Below are 20,012 nucleotides of genomic sequence, written 5' to 3'. Positions count from 1 at the left end.
TTAGCATATATGTTAAATCTTTCTCTAAAGATTCAGAAATTAGGAATGATGAGTCCAGGAAATTTTCCAGAAATTCTTCCATTTCTAGTTCTGTATCTTCTGAGTGAAGTTCTCAAAGTGTGGTCCTGGGATGCTGGGTGCTCCTAAGACCATTTCCAGGGATCAGCAATGTATATATATATATATAAGGTCACCTTCAATTGTTTGAAGCAGTGTTTTATAGTTTTCAGTGTAGCAGTCTGCCAAGTCTTTTGTTAAATTTATTCCCAAAGTATTTTATATTTTTGACTTTTAAATTTTACACTTGTAAAATTTGATTTTCCAATTGTTTGCTAGTATGTAACAACACATTTTTTTTATATTGGCTTGTATCCTATGATTTTGCTAAATTCACTTATTAGTTATATAGATGTTTTGTAAATACCTTAGGATTTTCGATTTAGAAAATGATATCATCTGTGAATAGAGACAGTTTTACCTCTTCCTTTTTGATATTCGTGTCTTTTGTTTCTTTTTCTTGCCTGATTGAACTGATTAGGAGTTTTGCCTGTCTCTGAACTTTATATAAATAGAATCATAAACTATATGCTCTTCTGCGTTTGTTTCTTTCATTCAACAGTTTGTGATATGCCACATGTTGCTGTGATTAGGTGTAGATTATTCCTTCTCAGTACTTTATGCCATTTCAATGTATAATTATGCTAAAGTTCATCCAGTCTATTGTTAATGGGTATGTGTGTTTTCAGTTTAAGGCTGTTACAAATAGTCCTTCTAGGAATATTCTAGTACATGTCTTTTGGTGAATATATATGTGCATTTCTGTTAGGTTTATATCAGAATAGAATTGCTTAATCATAGACTATAGGATATGTTCTTCTGTTTTTTGGTCCTCGTGGGTATTTGCCATGTATTAATTTTCCTCTTAAGCTAGAAGTTGGTCATATTCTCCTTTTTCAATTCTTTGCTCCTTTCATCTGCTCATAAGGACTTGGGACAGAGAATACATGTAGATTCTCTGCCTTTCTTACTTCAAAAAGAGGCGCGTGACTCCATCTCTTCGTGATTTCTTCCTGTTTATTTTGTTGCCCTCTCTCGCTGGGCACATACACACGTCCTGCTCCAGCTTCCCAAAACTTGTATCCCTTGTCTCCTGCTTCTAATTTTCCTCCTTCTAATCTGCCTTTCGGTATTTATTCAAAGAGATCTACTCCTACTAAAAAGTTATTCAACTTGAACCAAACTAAAGCACATGCCTCCTTGGCAGTCAGAGGCATTTCAAAGACCCAAACAGTCAGTTAGGAGAGGAGAATTCTGTCACTCGCCTGGGAATCTGGGAATCGAGCTGCTTCCTCACTGTTTGTATATAGCTGCTCTTGTGTAGAGGGAAGGCTGAAGGAGGAAATATCTCTCAAATAGTGTCACATCTTGATAACAGATTTCAGGGAAAATCCTTGCTAAAACGAAGATGCGAGGATTACTGGAAGAGTTCACTTACCCCTGCTTCATCTGTCATCTTTTTTAAAGAATAATTGAAAAGCTGTCCAAAATTCAGGTATCTATCACTTTAAAAAGTATTCTTAAAATTTTGGTGAATATAAGATTTTTTTAAGTGAAATTAGAATTAAAGTTATAAAGGATGCAAAATGAACTCCATTGTAAAATAAAGAATACTAAAATAAATAACCTGCTTTTTAATTTTACATATTTCCTAGACCTTGTAAAATGATATGCAGAATTTTTCCTAGACCCTGAAAAATGATATGCAAATTTCTATTTAGGCTTTGAAGTAAGGAAAACCTCAAGTTTGATCCTAATACTACTATATATCAGCTGGGGGCTCAGTCTAATACTTAGCCTCTCTGAGCCTCAGTTTCCACATCAATAAATGGGGATAATAAAACCTATTTTAGAGTTGTTGTCAGGCTCATTTAAGATCAGATGAAATGCCCAGCATGTTGCCTGTTATGTAGCAAGCCTGCAAATGATTTTCTATTATTATTTCAAGAATATACAGAGTTATGTTTTCTTTGCTTTAAAAATTCAATATCAGCATAGAGAAATGAAAGAAAAATAATTATAGATATGTATGAGCAGAGTTGATACAGAAAGGGCAACTGAAATGTTTTAGCCACAGAAAATTTATTTACAGATGATATATGTGAATGAACTTAAAGTGAAGCTTTTACTCCACATTCAGCATTCATTTAGCTATCATGACATCCAAGACAAAAAATCTCTTTCATGACACTCAGTGAAAACAATGCAGTAATGACCATCACTTTAAATATTTATAGAAAGTTTAGTGGAGGAAGTGAGCTAAACCAGGGAAGGAGTTCCTCTCGAGACCTCAAAAGAATGTTTCAAAGCCAGGCCAGTGTTCCTCTACCCTGAGAAGAATGGCCAACTGATCATGTGCTTTTGTTTCTCCAGGGAGAAGTTGGCCGTGGCCCGACTACAGCGAGAAGTTGCCCAAAGAAGAAGTGAGGGGGCCATGGTAAGTTCTGGCTGCTCTCTCTTGATTCTGAACCTCCCTTCCAAAGGTCTCTGGCTTGGAAGGCATTTTGTCTCATTAAAAATAGCTAAGGAAAATATTTACTTGCAGCAAACTTAATGATGTATTGGTAAATAATGTGTTTGTAATGCAGTTTAGACAGCTCTGCCCTTTGCTGAGAGAGAGAGTGAGAGAGAGATTAATTGAGAAAAATAAATGACTATTTGGGCTTTAAAGAGGATGTTCAAACATTCCAAGGGTTATAAGGCTTTATTTCCTGAAGGCCTACTGGATGGTCTGGCTTCCAGCTGAGAGCACAATGTCCATAAATGAACAAATTTAGGCATTCAGATAAGTTCAACATAATTCAAGCCTCTCAGTTCTTCGAACTTAAAAAAGCAAACAGCCTGAAAAAACACTAAGATGTTTGCTAATGTAATCATCTTTTATCCTTTTCCTTCTCTCCACTATTTGCCACAAAGGAAGGAGTTTTCTCCCTGTCCTTTCCAGTCGGTGCCATTTAGAAAACTGCTGTTTCTTTGTGTTTTGAATTGTACTAAAAATCAATATGGTTGTTTTGGTCCATAGCAACTTCATTTTATAGACTGTCTTTACCAAAGTCTCTGCCCGGGTGCCATTCTGACATCACAGATGACTGTCTGGGGACCCGAGGAATGTACATGTGTGGATTAACTGCTGCTGCCACCTCAGAGGAAAAAACATAACACCAGAATTTTTTCCCCACTTATGACAAAACAATGGCACATGTGCAATTTTTCAGCACAAGAATTAGCTTTTTTGAAAGAGAGAAGTGACACATTTTCAGGCCCTGAAGGCTGTTTCCATTTCATTTCATGAGAATTAATTGACAATCCATCCACTGAAAAAAAGTAAGAAATTTGTAAAATATGCTGGCCATGCACTTCTGTCAACAGGGAAAGCAAAGGGCTGGAGTAAGAGGCTGAATGTTGAGTGGGTTCTGGAAGGTACCATGGAGCTTGAGCCACAGATAAGATCCTTAGGGAGGTGATCATATTATTTATTCTGTTACTGATCTTAATGCAGAGAGAATCTTGAATGTTCAAAGAATAGGAAGCAATTGCTCACAAGCATCTGTGAGCAATGAAGTGGAAATAAGTTGGAGAAACTGAACGTTTAGTCAAATGGTGAACTGAAAAATTTCAATCCGGACTTCTCCTGCATGGCAAAATGTTTATGGCTAGACCATTCTGTGATGTTTCAATCTTCTCCTGAGGGCCAAGCTCCTGTTCTACATGTCATCTGCTGTGTTCTGATTGAATGTAAAGAACGGACAACGTTTCTTCATCTTTAAAATGAGGAGGTTGGAATTTTATGATTCCGTTAGCTTAGTGGAGCATGCTATTAAACATTTGTTTATGTACGGTTTTTATGATGGGGAGCTTTTCCTCATAACAACTGAATATTATTTAAGCTCATAAGAACAGGCCTCTAAAGAATGTATCTTTCTGATTCTGACAGTGAATGAGCCTGAGTTGAAATCATCTCAGATAATAACTCTCTAGTCCTTTACAAAACAAAATCCTCTTTTAAAACATTCAAGTGGCATAGTGGTTAAGTTTGGCACACTATGCTTCGACAACCCAGGTTTGTGGGTTCGGATCCCGGCTGATGACCTACATCACTTTGTCAGCCGTGCTATGGCGGTGACCCACATATAAGGTAGAGGAAGAGTGGCACAGAAGTTAGCTCAGGGCTAGTCTTCCTCAGCAAAAAAACCCTCCAACAATTATAGAAGTAACTATTCAGTGTAGAAGATACCCAGAAAACACAGACAAATGAAAAAGATTACTCTGATTGCTCAAAAAATAACTTTGGAAAAGTTACCATTGTTTTATTACTCTTATTTTAACAATGACAATGAAAGATGACATTTATGTCTTGATTGATTTAACAAGTATTTGTTGAGCACCTCCTGTGTGCCCAGCACTGTTAGGTACTGGGGAAACATCAGTGAAAAAAACAGGCAGAAATCTGAGAGCTCACACCCTGGGGAGACAAACATTCAATGTAATTGGAGTGTTAAATGGTGGAACCAGCTATGAGAAAATGAGATCAGGGGCTGGGAGACAGGGATTCTAGGGGATCACTATTTCAAATAAAGCATTCATAGTTGTAAATCACTGCAAAGTTAGTATTTGAGCAAACCTTGAAGGAGCTGAAGGAGTGAACCATGATGAACTCTGGTGGAGGAGCCTTCCATGAAGGGGGATCAGCGATGCAAAGGCCTGGAGCACAGGAGGAACAGCACTGGAGACAGGATGACCAGAGGGGAGTGAGGGAAAGGGCGAATAGTAGAAGATAAAGGCAGAGAAGTGATGGGGGGCAGGGGGTTGGGGGGGGCCCCCGAGGGGGAGGTCACCAAGGTCCTTAGGGATCTCCAGCTCATGCTCTAAGTGACAAGAGCCATTGGAAGGCTTTGAGGCTGTGATGAGATCTGATTTACTGCTTTCACATTAGTTATTGTTTACCCCCATTCCATAACTGATTACATCTCAATTCCTTAGAGACACCATAAGCCCTGATTTTCTTTAACTTCCTTTATTTTGATTTTTCTCCCTCTTTCTCAATATTTTTTCCCTCTTTCCTTACCTAGACAAACCCCTCTGAGTTTGCCACTTAATTATATACTTCAGCTTTTCTGCTCTTAGGATTCATTTATTTCTGAGGTCCCGATTCTTTCAGTATCTGGCAGCTACTAAAATCAGACAGTTCTATCAATCCTCTAAATTCAATTCTTGCTGTTACAAGTCCAGAACTTTTGTCACATCTATAGCAGAAATGGAAAGCAATTCATCACAACCGGATCCCCTTATGTTTTTAAACACTACAATTTACGGTATTCTATATTTTTATCCACGTGAAAGGAAAAGCAGTATGGAAAAAGATAAATGAGAAGTATTTTCAAAAAAGCTGTATAACTGAGGCAGGTATTTACTTTTAAAATCATCAATGAACTTGCATAATCAAAATCTGTAATGCAAATCATGCCCTTTTTAAAATTTGACTTTATGCAATAAATCTCTTTGCTTAAAAGTTTTAAGATAGTACCCAAGGCATCATTTTTGGGAGATTTCTTTCATTTTTTTTTTAACACACTTTCTATTTTGGAATGATTTTAGACTCACAGAAAAGTTGCATACCTACATACTCTTTAACCAGTTTTCTGTTAAGATCTTACGTAACTACAGTATAATTATCAAAACTAAGAGATTAACATTGGTGTGTTGCTACTAACTAAACTCCAGATTTTATTAAAATTTCACGAGTTTTTCCAGTAATTTCCCATTTCTGATCTAGGATCCAATCCAGCGTACCACATTGCATGCAGAGAGATTTCTTTTTAATGGCTGGTGGGCATATACGTGGGAATGAGAAGAGCATGGGCTTAGGCGTGAGGCAGGTCTGGATTCAAAGTCCAGCTCCACCAGTAGTTAGCTGTGTGACCTTGGACATGTTACTTTACTGGTTTTTATCAATTCTGTCTGCTCTTTTGTTCTGTTAACTCAGGTCTTTATTTCAGCAGATTAGATGTTTCATATTTGTTCTTAAATTTTTCCTCCATGAAATAGTTATCACCATTGTTTTCATACTGACCTTTCATTTTTTATCACAAACTGCTAGCAGATCACGTTTCTCTTCTTTCTTGGAGACTGTGTTTCAGCTCGTGCTCCCTACCGGGGACTCAGTTTACTGTAACGTCTATGCTGCCCTGAAGACTTTAATGTCATCTTCAATTTTGATATAATATGTAAAAAGGCCGTTTCTGCCCCAAGAGTATAAAGATATTCATTCTCAGTATCTTCTAGAATGTATATATTTCTTATTTTTCTCTATGTAAATCTCTGAAAATTCTAGGTGGAATTAAGTTTGTGTGAGGTAGGGACCAAATAGAATGTTTTCCCAAATTGATAGTTAATTTCCCAACATCATTTATTGAGTAATCCAACATTTGCTATCATCTTTATCATATTCCAAATACCCCATTAATCTGGGTCAATTACTGGACTGCTTATACTTTTCCATTAACCTTTATCTATTCTAACACTATACTAAATTGTTTTAATTTTATAGAAATTTATAGTTTGTTTAATATTTTAGAGGCTGGGTTCCTTCTGATTATACTTTTTCTCTAAACTTATAAAGACAGTTTTATTTATTGAATAGCAATGAGTTGATGAGTTAAAACGATGCATTTGGATTTTTAAAGAATAGCAAAAAGCGTTTTTGGTTTTTTTGCTGAGAAAGATTTGCCCTGAGCTAACATCTATTGCCAATCTTCCTCTTTTTGCTTGAGGAAGATTGTCTCTGAGCTAACATCTGTGCCAGTCTCCCTGTATTTTGTACGTAGGTCACCACCACAACGTGGCCACTGATGAATGGTGTGTAGTTCCATGCCCTGGAACCGAACCTGGGCCACTGAAGTGGAGTGTGCTGAACTTAATCACTGGGCCACAGGGCTGGCCCCAAAAAGTGTTTTTATATCTGCTTATGACACAATAAAATGTCTCAGACAGACTGTTTCAAAATGATATGAACAATGGCTTAAATATATTTGTGGTTTTCTTACATTTACATTAAAAAGTTTTAGAAGAATATCACTTCTACCACTGTGAGTTTGTCTTTGTTTTTGATCAGAGATATTAGTGAACACTAATATGATACTAGACACAATTTTAAAAATGCTTAAGTATGCAAAATTTTCAACACTGTATGCTTCCTTTTTACCCCATTGAGTAATTTTTCTTTGGGAAAAAGAAAAATTTCAATTCTTGATTACTGATCTCAAGGCACTGAGGAAACACAGGAACCCCATTTACCCTGCTGCGGGGTTCCCTTTTCTCCTGCAACAGATGTGTAGACACAGACTAGGTGTTACCATACTGTACCATCAGCGAATTTATAACCATACACCCTTTTTTTTCCACACAATGAACATCCAAGGAACAGTGGTGAAAGATGGAAATATTGACAGTTATATTAGGAATTTGAGAAAAAACAGAAGTATTTGAAGAAGTAGGGAAATCAGAATCCTTGGATCCTCTCTACATCCTTGCTGGAGGACAGGGCAGACTTATGGCAGCAGAAGCCCTCATTCAGTGCCATGATGTGGACAGCCAGCTATGGTGCAGATACTGGAGTTAACTGGGTCTCCTGATACAAACGTGGACAAAAATACATTAAGGGAACTTTACCTCAGTGACCTGTATCTGTTCATGATTTCTAGTGGGTCTCTATTTAACTGCAGGGACCTCTTCTTCTAAAAGTGTTTGAGAGATTTACCCATCTTATTTTTAACCTGTTTGTTGCCTGCCCTATACAGCATATGAGTTTACTTTCCCTCTTGGTAATTTGTAGAAAGCAAAAGTGATAATGTTGAATACCTGTTATTTAAACAAGAAGAGATCATTTCTTCACATGTGAAAAAGGGAACATTGCACGCAGCCCAGGTGGTACTGCCTTGGTGAACTGATGGGATTTTGTCTAATATGCCCTTCTTCTGGCCTTGGCTGGACAGCTGTAGAGAAAGCTGTATAGTCTGACCGCTGACAGACAAAAGGCAGCCAAGAAGGGAAATTCAGAGTTTGGACACCCAGGACTTAGGGGGCGTGGAATTATAGTCCCCAGACATGCCAATTCCTACTACTAGCTTTCTTGGGGCCAGTTTTTGGTTTTGGTAGAATTGTAAGGTTGTTGTTTACAGTATCCCAGTGGTTGATAGAACTGATTTTCTAACTGCTGGTAGTCAATGAAGGGAGATTAGGATGGGTATAAGGTGAATTAAGCTTTTCTTTCTGTTTTCTTTTTATTGAGATATATTTGACATATTATTTCAGATATACAGCATAATGATTCAGTATATTTGTATGTTGTGAAATGATCACCACAATAAGTGTGCTTAACATCTGTCACTACACATAGTTATAATTTTTTTCTTGTGATGAGAACCTTTTAATATCTACTCTCTTAGCAACTTCTGAGTATAAAATACAGTATTTTTAACTATAGTCACCATGCTGTACCTTAAATCTTCAGGACTTTATTGTATAACTGAAAATATGTACCTTTTGACCATCTTCACCCATTTCACCAACCTCCCAACTCCCTCACCTCTGGCAGCCACCAATCTATTCTCTGTATCGCTAAGTTCATTTTTTTTTTAGGATTCCACATATAAGTGAAATCATACAATATTTGTCTTTTTCTGTCTGACATATTTTACTTATCATAATGCCCTCAAGGTCCATCTGTATTATTGCACATGGAAGAATTTCCTTCCTTTTTATGGCAGAATGATATTCTGGGTGTGTTTTTGTCTGTGTGTATTTATGACATTTTCTATTATCCATTGAGGAACACAGGTTATTTCCATGTCTTAGCTATTATAAATAATTCTGCAGTGAACATAGGAGTACAGATATCTTTTTAAGATAATGCTATTGTTTCCTTCAGATATGGCAGCTCTATTTTTAATTTTTTGAGGAATCTCCATACTTTTTTCCATAGTGGCTGCATCAATTTATATTCCCACCAACAGTGTACGAGGGTTCCTTTTTCACCATGTCCTTGCCAACATTTATTTCTTGTCTTTTTGATAATAGTCATCTAAGAGATGTGAGGAGATATCTTGTTGTGGGTTTGATTTGCATTTCCCTGATGATTAGTGATGCTGAGCACCTTTTCATGTACCTGCTGGCCTTCTGAATGTCTTCTCTGGAAAAGTATCTATTCAGATCCTCTGCTCATTTTAAAATCAGATTGTTTTTTGTTATTGAGTTGTATGAGTTCTTTATATATTTTGGATATTAATCTCTTATCAGATATATGATTTGCAAATATCTTCTCCCATTCTGTAGGTTGTCATTTCATTTTGTTGATTTCCTTTCCTGTGCAGAAGCTTTTTAGTTTGATGTAGTCCCAATTGTTTATTTTTGCTTTGTTGCTTTTGCTTTTGGTGGCAGATCCAAAAAATCATCTCCAAGACCAATGTCAATGAGCTTACTGCCTATGTTTTCTTCTAGGAGTTTTATGGTTTCAGGTCTTATGTTCAAATCTTTAATCCATTTGAGTTCATTTTTGTTTATGGTGTAAGATAGTGGTCCAGTTTCTTTCTTCTACATGTGGCTGTCCAGTTTTCCCAGCACCATTTATTGAAGAGACTATCCTTTCCCCATTGTATATTCTTGGCTCATTTGTCATAAATTAATTGACCATACATACATGCTTGAGTTTATTTCTGGACTTTCTATTCTGTTCCATTGATCATGTGTCTGTTTTTATACCAGTGCCTCTCTGTTTTGGTTACTGTAGCTTTGTAATATAGTTTGAAATCAGAGAGCATGATGCCTCCAACTTTGTTCTTCTTTCTCCAGATTGCTTTGGCTTTTCTGGGTCTTTTATGGTTCTATACAAATTTTAGCATTGTTTGTTCTATTCCTGTGAAAAATGATATTTGAATTTTCATAGGAATTGTGTTGAATCTGTAGATTGTTTTGGTTAGTATGGACATTTTAACAATATTAATTCTTCCAATCCAAATGGAATATCTTTCTATTTATTTGTGTCATCTTCAATTTCTTTCATCAATGTGTTATAGTTTTCAGCATACAGATCCTTTACCTCTTTGATTAAATTTATTCCTAGGTATTTTATTTCTTTTTTATTTAATTGTAAATTAGATTGTTTCTCTTTCTAAAAGTTTGTTATTTTGTTGTTGGTGCCGTTGAGTCGATTCTGACTCCCGGTGACTCTGTGTACAGCAGAGCAGAACCCTGCCCGGTCTTTCTGTGCCATCCTCTCACCTTCCAGCGCTGTATCAGACAATGCTCTGCCACTCTTCCTAAGCTTTTCATGGTTAATGTTTTTGGAAGTGGGTGACTAGGTCCTCCTCCCTAGTCTGTCTTAGTCTGGAAGCTCTGCTGAAACCTGTCCACCATGAGTGATCTTGCTGGTGTTTGAAATACCAGTGGCATAGCTTTCCACATCAAAGCAACATACAGCCGCTGTGGTATGGTACACTTTTCACAATTAATGATCCAATACTGATACATTATTATTGACTGAAGTTCATACTTTATTCAAATTTCCATAGTTTCACCTAGTGTCCTTTTTCTGTTTCGGGATCCCATCCAGGATACACATGCATTTACTTGTCATGGCTCCTTAAGGTCTTCTCAATTGTGACAGATTCTCATTCTTTCCTTGTTTTTGATGACCTTGAGATTTTTGAGGAATATTAACAGGTTGGCTGTTTTGGGGTATTTGCCTCATTGAGGTTTGTCTGATATTTTCCTCATGATTAGACTGGGATGTATTTTTTGGAGGTAGACCAAAAGTTAAAGTGCCATTTTCATCACATCATATCAAGGTTTCATGGTATCAATATAACATTATTTAGGTGAACGTTGATCATCTGACTGAGGCAGTGTTTGTCAGCTTTCCTCTGGGAAGTTCTTCTCCTCTCACCCCCTTGCAGACTGTCCTTTTTGGGAGGAAGTCACTCTGCACAGCCCACATTGAAGGAGTACAGGGCTGTGCTCCATCTCCATGAAGGTGGAATATCTGCATAAATTATTTTCAGTTCTTCTGCATAGAATATTTGTATCTTCTTCCCCATTTATTTATTCAATCATTTATATCACTGTGACTGCATTGATACTTACTTTATACTTTGGGTTATAAACCAATATAAACTACTTCATTTTATTGCTCAAAATATTCCAGCTTTGTCCAATATGAGTTCCTTTAGTTGGCTCCTTCATCCCTCTGACATAATCCCATCTTTGTTTTTGTTTGTTTGTTTTTCATTATTTTTCTTTTTCTTGTCTTATCGTTTTCTTACTTTCTGGCATTACAAGATGCTTCAGGCTCATTTTGTGTATCTCCTGCCACAGTGTTATAGTCAGCAATTTCTCCCATAGATTTTTACTCCTAATGTATTCAGATCTATCAGTCTTTCTCTTTATGCACTGTACATTTTGTCTTATTTTGTTGACATTTTTAAATAATTCCTCCCTTATTTCAGTATTATAAGATACTTCCTTACATTTACTTCTAAAAGTCTTAAAATTTTGCTTCCAGTTTTTAAATTTTTGATTCATCCAAAATTTTTTTTTGTGCATGCTACTTGGTAGCAATGAAATTGTATAATTTACTATTTAAATTGTCACAGTGGTCTTTTTGAATCGTCCATTCTCTTCTCATTGAATTGTAATTCTATTTCCGTTATATATTCCCGTATATACGTGGGTTTGCTTCAAGGCTTTCTGTTCTGTTCTCCTGGTTTATTGGAATATCTTTGCCCAACACCACACTGATTTAATTGCTTTAGCTTGAGAAATTAGAAGAAAATATTAGATTGTCCAGAGGAAGATATTAGAAAATATGTTATTTTTATGATCTGAGTATGGTGAAGGTATGCCTCAGCATGACACTGGGATCATAAACTCTGAAGTGTAAGGATAGAGGATAGGTTTTCTAAAAAGCATTTACTTCTGATGAGCAAAAGGCTATATAAACCGCATTAATAAATTAAAGCTGCTTTTTTTTTTATTGCAACAGACATCATAGAAAGACATAAAATTCTAGAAACTTTCAGAGAAATCCTCAGAATAATGCTGTGGATTACATATCTGAGTTCAACCTTAAACTCTGAAAAGTTGGATCAGTCAAGAGCCTCTCAGATTTCCCTAGGATTCTTTCAAGCAGAAATAGTCTTTTTGAAGAGAGTGTTCTTCCTGTATAGCTCTCTCCCCTCCAGTTAACCTCTTGCTAACCCAGGACTGGCCTGCAGTAAGATTTAGGGTAAATGTCTACCTTCCTTTCATTTCAAGTCAAATACTGGTGATAGAGACACTATTCTACTAGGAAACTTGGAAACTATTCAGAATTTGTTCCATTTTCAAACAAGGCAGGAGATTTAGAAGACTACTTACTGAAGCACAAAGAAAAGTCTCATGGTCCCTCAGGTGGCAAGAATGGCCTTCTATGCCTGTGTCTAGTGTTTGAAAAGGGCACAGGGAGGAGTAGGACACCACAAACCATGGCACTTTCCCTTCTTCTCGAACTTCTAAAAATTGAAGTGAAATTTACATGCAGCGGAATGCACATATCTTAATTGTCCAGTTGATGAGTTCAGATAGATATATTCACTTCTAAAACCAACATTCCAATCAAGGTATAGATTATTTTTATCACCACAGAAAGTTTCTTCTCAACCCTTCTCTGTTGGACACCCTCACCCTTGCCTTAAATAAGTAACCATTGAGGTACTTCATATAATTCGTGTATTAATTATGTCTGTTCTTGAATTTTATGTAAATGTTATCATACAATGTGTATTCTTTTGAGTCTGGCTTCTTTCCTTCAACATAATGTTTTTGAGATTTATCCATATATTGTGTGTCTCAGTAGATTTTTCTTCTTTTTTCTTTCATAGCTGAATAGTATTTCATTATATATGAATATATCATCATTAGTTTATCCAGTTTTCTTTTTTTTTTGCCAGCTATTCGGGTTGTTTTCAATTTGGTCTATTATAAATAAAGCAGCTATGAAATCTTGTACATTTCTTTTTGTGGACATGTCAGTCCATTATCAGATACATGATTTTCAAATACTCTCTCCCATTCTTCCTTGATGGTTTCCTTTAAAATACAAAAGATTTTAATTTTTTAAGAACTCGATTTATCTCTTTTTTTCTTGTTGCTTTCGGTTTCATATCTAAGAAGGCTTTGCCTAATCCAATGTCGTGAAGATTTTCTTCTAAGAGTTTTTATATTAAATTAGGGTCTGTGATCCATTTTTAGATATTTTTTGTGTGTTGTTTGATTCCAGAAGATGTCTAACTTCATTCTTTTGTATGCGGCTACCAAGTTGTCTTGGCACTATTTGTTGAAAAGTCTATTCTTTACCCCATTGAATTGTCTTGGTACTCTTGCTGAAAAACAGTTGACATGCATGTGGTTTGTTTTTGGACTTTCAGTTCTCTTCTATTGACCTATACGTCTATCCTTATGCCAGTAGAATACTGTCTTGATTACTGGAGTAATCAACACAAATGCTACTGTGTAGTAAGTTTTGAAATTTGGAAGTGTGCATCTTTCAACTTAATTTTTCATTTTCCAGATTCTTTTGACTATTCTAGGCCTGTGCATTTTCATGTGAATTTTAGGATCAGCTTGTTAATTTCTGCACAAAAAAAAGAGGAAAAAGTCAGCTGAGATTTTTATAGGCATTACAATGAATTGGTCAGATTAGTTTTTCTGGTTTTTTGGACTTCATATGAATGGAATTTAGAGTACGTACACTTTCGTATCTAAATTCTTTCACAGAGTATAACGTTTTTGAGATTCATATTATTTATGTATTAATAGTTCATTCCCTTACATTGCTGAGTTTTATTTCATTGTGTGAGTACACTCACTTTGTTTATCTATTCTTCTGTTGGTAAACTTCTGGATGGTTTCTAGTTTTTAGCTATTATGAATTAAGCTACTATGAACGTTCATGTGCAAGTCATTATTATGGGCATAGGTTTTTATTTCTCTTTGGTAAATATCTAGGAGTGGAATCACTAGACCTTATGTTAAGTGTACGTTTAACTTTATAAGACATAACTGTTCTGTTTTCCAAAGTAGTTGTTCAATTTTACATTTCCACTGGCAATATATGAGAGTTTTGGTCAATTGACATCCTGCCAGTATTTGAAATTGTTAGTCTTTTTAGTATTAGCCATCATAATTGGTATGGTGTCTCATTGTGGTGTCTCATTGTGGTTTACTTTGCATTTCTTAGATGATGAAAGATATTGACCACTTTTCATCCACTTACTGTCCATTTATATGTCTGTTAAATTCTTTTGCCTATGTGAAAGAAGTGACTAGTTTTCTTATTGAGTCACGTGAGTTCTTTATATATTTCGAATACAGGTCTCTGGTCAAAATATATATTGCAGATTTTTTCCCTTTCTTTGGTTTGCCTGTTCATTTTAAATAATGGTGTGTTCATGAGCAGAAGCATTTTAATATTGATGAAATTCTATTAATATTTTTCTCTCACAATTAGTGCTCTATGTAGTCTAAAAATATTTGCCTTCCCTTTGTTGACAAGAATATTACTTAGTGTTTTCCTCCAGAAACTTTATAGTTTTGGATTTATGTTTAGTTCCATGACCATTGAGACTTAATCTTTTTCTCTAGTGTGAGTTGGCGGTTGAGGTTCATTTTAAAAAACGTGTAGTTATCTATATATTTTGGTATCATTTTTTGAAATGACTATTGAATTGCTTTGGTACCTTTCTTGGAAACCACTTGCCTCTATATGTACAGGGCTATCTCTGGACTCTCTCTTCTGTTCTTTCTATTTCTCTATCCTTTGCAAATGCTGCACTGTTTGATTATAGTTAACTTGTAATAGCCTTTAAAATAGAGTGTAAGTCTTTCAACTTTGTTCTTTTCCAAGATATTTTCACTATTTTGAGATCCTTTAATTTCCATGTCAACATTAGAATCTGCTTATCAAGTTACTCAAAATACCTCTTGTGATTTTGTTTATAATAGTATTGAATCTTTAGATAAATATGGGGAGAAGTGACATCTCAACAATATTGAGTCTTTTGATCCTTAAACATGACATAATCTCTCAGCCATATTTTATGGTTGTTAGTGTGGAGCTCTTGAACATCTTGTTAAATTTAGCCCTAGTTAATTTCTGATTTTGGGTGCTAATGAAATGAAACTTGTTAGACTTTTTTATTTTCTGAATGTTTGATAGTTGTTTTCTTTCAGAATTTTAAAAGTGGTGTTCAACTTCCTTCTGGCTTCCATGATCCCTGATGAAAAATCTGCAGTCATTAGCTTTGTTGTTCTTATGTTTCATTCCCGGATTGTGGGTTTGTTTGCTTTGTTTTGTCTTTAGTTTCCCACAGTGTGATTATGATGTGCTTGGGCATAGATTTCTTTCAAATTATCCTTTTGGTGTTCATTGGGCTTCTTGAATCAGTAAGCTTATGTCTTTAACCAAATTATTAAAAAGATATTTTGCTCCACATTTTTTCTCTTGTCCTTCTGAGACTCTGATCATATGAATGCTAGAACTTTTGGTGTTGTCCCACAGGTCTGAGTCTATTTTTTTCTCTCTGTCTTGAGCTGATTGAATAATTTCTACTGATGTATCTTCACATTCATTGATTCTTTCTTGGTCATCTCCATTCTGTTATTGAGTCAGTCTGATGAATATTTTACTTTAGATTTTCTATTTTTCAGTTTTAAGACTTTATTTCTTCTTTGTATCATCTTTTTCTTTGCTGAAATATTCTATCTTTCCACTAATTTCGAGTTTGCTCTTCTTTTTTATTAAACAATTATACTTCCTCCAGTAATGTCTTTTTTTTTAAAAGAAAATATTCCAGCATCTGTGTAATCCAGGGGTTGGTGCCTATTGATTGTTTTTTTTTTCTTATGAGTTGAGATTTTCTCTGTTCTTCAGATGATGAGTAATTTTGGACTATATCCTGGATATTTTGAATATTATATTGTGAGACTCTCGGTCTTGTTTTTAGTATGAAGGAGGTGCTTGATGTTTTTGTTTGTCTTTTTAGCTAGCAGTTGACCTGGTTAGGTTCAGTCCTCAAGTTCTGACCTACCTTCTCTGGGCTGTGGTTTGAATGTCAGTTCACTTTTTGTAGTGTATGCGGTACTTTTTGGATTTGTTCCATGTATGCACTGCCCAGAGGTCAGTCTCATTTTAGATCTATTACTAAAATATAAATGTGCAGCTCAGAGGTAAGCATAGGAGTCCATGCACAACTTTATGGGATTGCTCATTTGATCTTCCTTCTCTGTGTGATCTCTCTGACATTTTTTGACCTGCCTGGAGCCTCCCTTCTGATACTCCATCCAGAAAGCTATGGCTTTAGTTTTCCTTCTTCCGCACACTTCCCGCAATTGCATCTATGTCTGGAGCTAAGCAGTCTGAAGACATACAGAGAGAAAAAAGCAGCAGAAATTTGCTTCTCCTAGTCATTTCAGCTCCTCTTGGAAGAAAGTAGGTCCCCCTTCCTCAGAGTTTTAGATACCTACCCTGCCATATGAGTGCTGTCCTTCTGCTGCCATCCTCAGTGCAGAATTATCTAGGTCTGGGGAACAAGAGAAGAGAAAATGAGAAAACAACTAAATATTGATTCTTATAGACTCCCTTTCCTGCTCCTTGGGCAAGAAAGAGAGCTGCTCCTGGAGCTTTCCCCGTCCACACTTGGTGTGTATTTCTGAGTTTGACTTATCTTTGAGTCCAGGCCTGGTGATACCAGACGGGGAAAAATAGTAAACTCACCACTGGTTCAGCAGAACTTTTAATTCTAATCTCTTTCTCCAGTATACCAGCTACCATTCACTTTCAGAGTCTTTAGATGGTTCTATGCTTCTGTCCAGGATTTATATTTGCATTCAGTGAGAAAAACAGGCTGGAGTGTGCTTGCTCCATCATTCCTGGACCTGGAACCCTGAAGTGATTTTTAGGCCAGAATCAGTACCTTCCCTTCAGCAGGGATTGGACTCTGAGCGTGCTAGAGGCCCTGGAGATTTCCTTTGCTTTATCCCAACTGTCAATGTTTGGAAACATGATTGACCTCAGATGCACTGTTTATAGCCCTGCTGATTGCATTTTGAGTCACTGGGGAGTGCTCTTTGCTTCCTTGTCCCACTCTCAGCCTTCCTGTGCCTTCAGTGTTGTTCTCTACTCTGCTGCCCTGCCCCCCCAGCATTAGAGGGCTGTAACAGTATGTTCAGTGAAGGCCTAGGGGGCCTGTGCACCTCAGTTCTCTTGCTTTTATCCACAGCTCTAGGAAACCCCATACATATGCTCCTCAGGGTAATTCTCTCTCTGTGATCCTTCACAAGCAGCTAGCAACCCGTGCCAAGTACTCATTGAAAGCCAAGAGTACATGAGGGCATTTCTGTGTCCTGCCCTTAGCTTTGGTGGTCCCTGCTGCTCACACACTTTAGGAGGATTCTCTCTCTGTGCTCTTTCTCTGGCCCAGTACTTCCAGGTGCAGATTCAGTGAAGGGCTGTGACAAAAAGTTGGCAGCTAGTACAGACTCCTTTTGTAACTGGGGCTCCTAGGGATTCTAAACAAACACACCAGCATGCTCAACCTTTGAAGGTTTGTAAAAAGTTTATCTGGTTTCTCCTAACTCCCATCAAGGGCAGATTTCTCTTCCATCCATTGTGCTACCCAGGAGGAAAGCAGCCATGGGTCTCTTCACTCCTCAGAGGGGGAGCTTATAAATCTCCAGGTTTCAGCTCACTTATATTTCTTAGTATCTTCTTAGTATCTTGATATATTTCTCTAATGGTGTCTTAAGATTTATGATATTGACTCTATCAGACTTGTTTTTATTTTTATGGTGGAAGCAATATTATCTTGAGACTTTCTATATCTTAAGCAGTTTGACTTTTTTCAACATTTTCCAGCACGACTTATTGAACAGACATCCCTTTCTGTGTTGAATTGCCTTGGCACGTTTGTCAAAAATTCTATTTTTTTCTAATTATTACTAAAATCTAAATTCAAAATTTCTAATTTTCCTGATATTCCAAGGAGCTTATGAGATGTGCCATGATGAGCTCCCCTTTCCAGGTAGTTATCTTGGGTTTCCACACTGGTTTATTCTCACCATCACTTTCATCATTCTTCAATGGCCCCAAACAGCTCCTTGAGTATCTATGGAGAATTTTCATCTAAATGCCTTTTGCTAGTGACTGATAGTGGTTCAAATAGGAAGACAAAATTAAGAAGAAAAATTTCAAAGTTTGTGTCAGCTTTTACACTTACTCTGTATAGCTGCCTATTGTCGAGGAATCTATGCTACAAATGACTCTGATTTCATCTCTTTCCTGGACATCCTGGGAAGGTGCTTTCACTGGATTCTTGGAACTGTATCACATAATAACCACACTGTCTGAAACTTTGCATGTTGTTATTTTGACAGCAACACTTTTTAGAAGGACCTAATTTTTGAGCTCTTACCCTCAGTGTGTTCTGATTTTGCTCTCATCTGATCATTCATGTTATTCTGGCACACAACTCTACAATGCAGAGTTCTTAAGGAAGTGGGTGAGGCAGCTTTTTACTGTTGGTCGCTGCTTCTGAAATTAGCTTTCAGCTCGTAGCACCTGGAATGTATCATTGGAATGTGTAGTGCGAAAAGCAAGTGTTCAAATAAACTTCAGAAACTCAGCAACTTATATTCCTATATTAGTGACTCAGTCAACATGTAATTATATTAAAAGCTCTGAGGCATCTTGCCAAATAGATAACTATCTAACTTTATTTAACTAGTGCTAAACTCACTGGTGATAGAATGCTTTTTTTTCAGATATACCTGTTAGCAATCAGTTGTCTAGCAGCTATTTGTACCACAATGATCTTTTTATCTAACAAGACAATTTTCTCTTCATCATTATCTAAGTCTGTGGATGCAGGAATGTGACTACATTCTTTTTTTCTTTTAATTTCCCTTCATGTTATTAGCACTGATATTTAGTTAGATAAAATTTATATTTTAGTAATATATTTGGTAATAGATATAAAAATGAGTAAGGCTCAAGATGCAGAGAATGAGAGACTGTAGGAAAAGGTATATAGTATCAGAAATAGAGAACACAGGAGGATAGATAATAGGAACACTTAGTAATACAGGAGAGAAGTTAACCTGGTAATCCCAGAAATAGCAGTCTTAACATTGGTGTCCTTGGCTTGACAACTGTGCTTGCTGGGTATGATATCACAGAGGAGAACAGGCATATCCTATATGAATGCAAAGTTAGAGGCTGGGAAGCCAGAAGACTGACTCGTAGGGCCCTGATGCTAAATGTTGTCCCTGCCTTACATGTGGAATAAGATGCATTTCAAAGCCTTCGTGGTAGAGGAACGTGTTTGCTCACTTATTGGATAAAAATTTTATTCTATTAGAATTATGACATTATGTTTGCTGAACCTGCACTCTGTTAGTTGATGATATGTAAACTGAGGCACATAGTCCTAAATGACTGATCAATTTCAGGTACTGGACAGCTACTTTCAAACCCTTCTCAGAGCTAGTGCCTCATCTAGCTCTCGATAGCTTTTTTTTTAAAAAAAAGAGCCTTAGAAAAATTGTCATGTTTTTTAACCTTAGTGCATATTAGAAAGATATATATTTGCACAAATATGTATTAAATTTGAAAGCAGTGAATTTAGTGCTGGGTTACTGTTATCAACTGCCACCAAGTCACCAACCCACTTTGTAAATAGGAAACCTTTAGTATGCTTAATTATCTACTTAAATATATTGGCATTCTGTGGGAACTGCCTTTTTAAATATAATTTGGAATGAAATCAGACATTTATTTTTTATAATCAAAAGATAAAATACCACGTGACTCAGAGACTACAGGTAAACTGATTAGCTTTTGTTTATTTACATACTTCCCTTGACAAATT

General features: G+C 36.3%; 1 protein-coding gene across 19 annotated transcripts in view; it reads left to right on the top strand.

Moving 5' to 3' along the window:
• NCKAP5 (NCK associated protein 5) overlaps positions 1–20,012 on the top strand; it is a 917,518-nt gene that overhangs the window by 410,775 nt on the left and 486,731 nt on the right. For all 19 annotated transcript variants that reach the window (XM_070581217.1, XM_070581213.1, XM_070581211.1 and 16 more), the window contains one exon: positions 2,431–2,494. In XM_070581217.1, coding sequence (XP_070437318.1) covers positions 2,431–2,494 — 64 coding nt within the window. The remainder of the gene's footprint in view (positions 1–2,430; positions 2,495–20,012) is intronic.

Source organism: Equus przewalskii, chromosome 17 (assembly GCF_037783145.1).
Source record: "Equus przewalskii isolate Varuska chromosome 17, EquPr2, whole genome shotgun sequence".
In the NCBI taxonomy this organism is placed as follows: Eukaryota; Metazoa; Chordata; class Mammalia; order Perissodactyla; family Equidae; genus Equus; species Equus przewalskii.
Note: the sequence above shows the minus strand (reverse complement) of the source record. Positions and strands in the feature narration are given on the sequence as shown.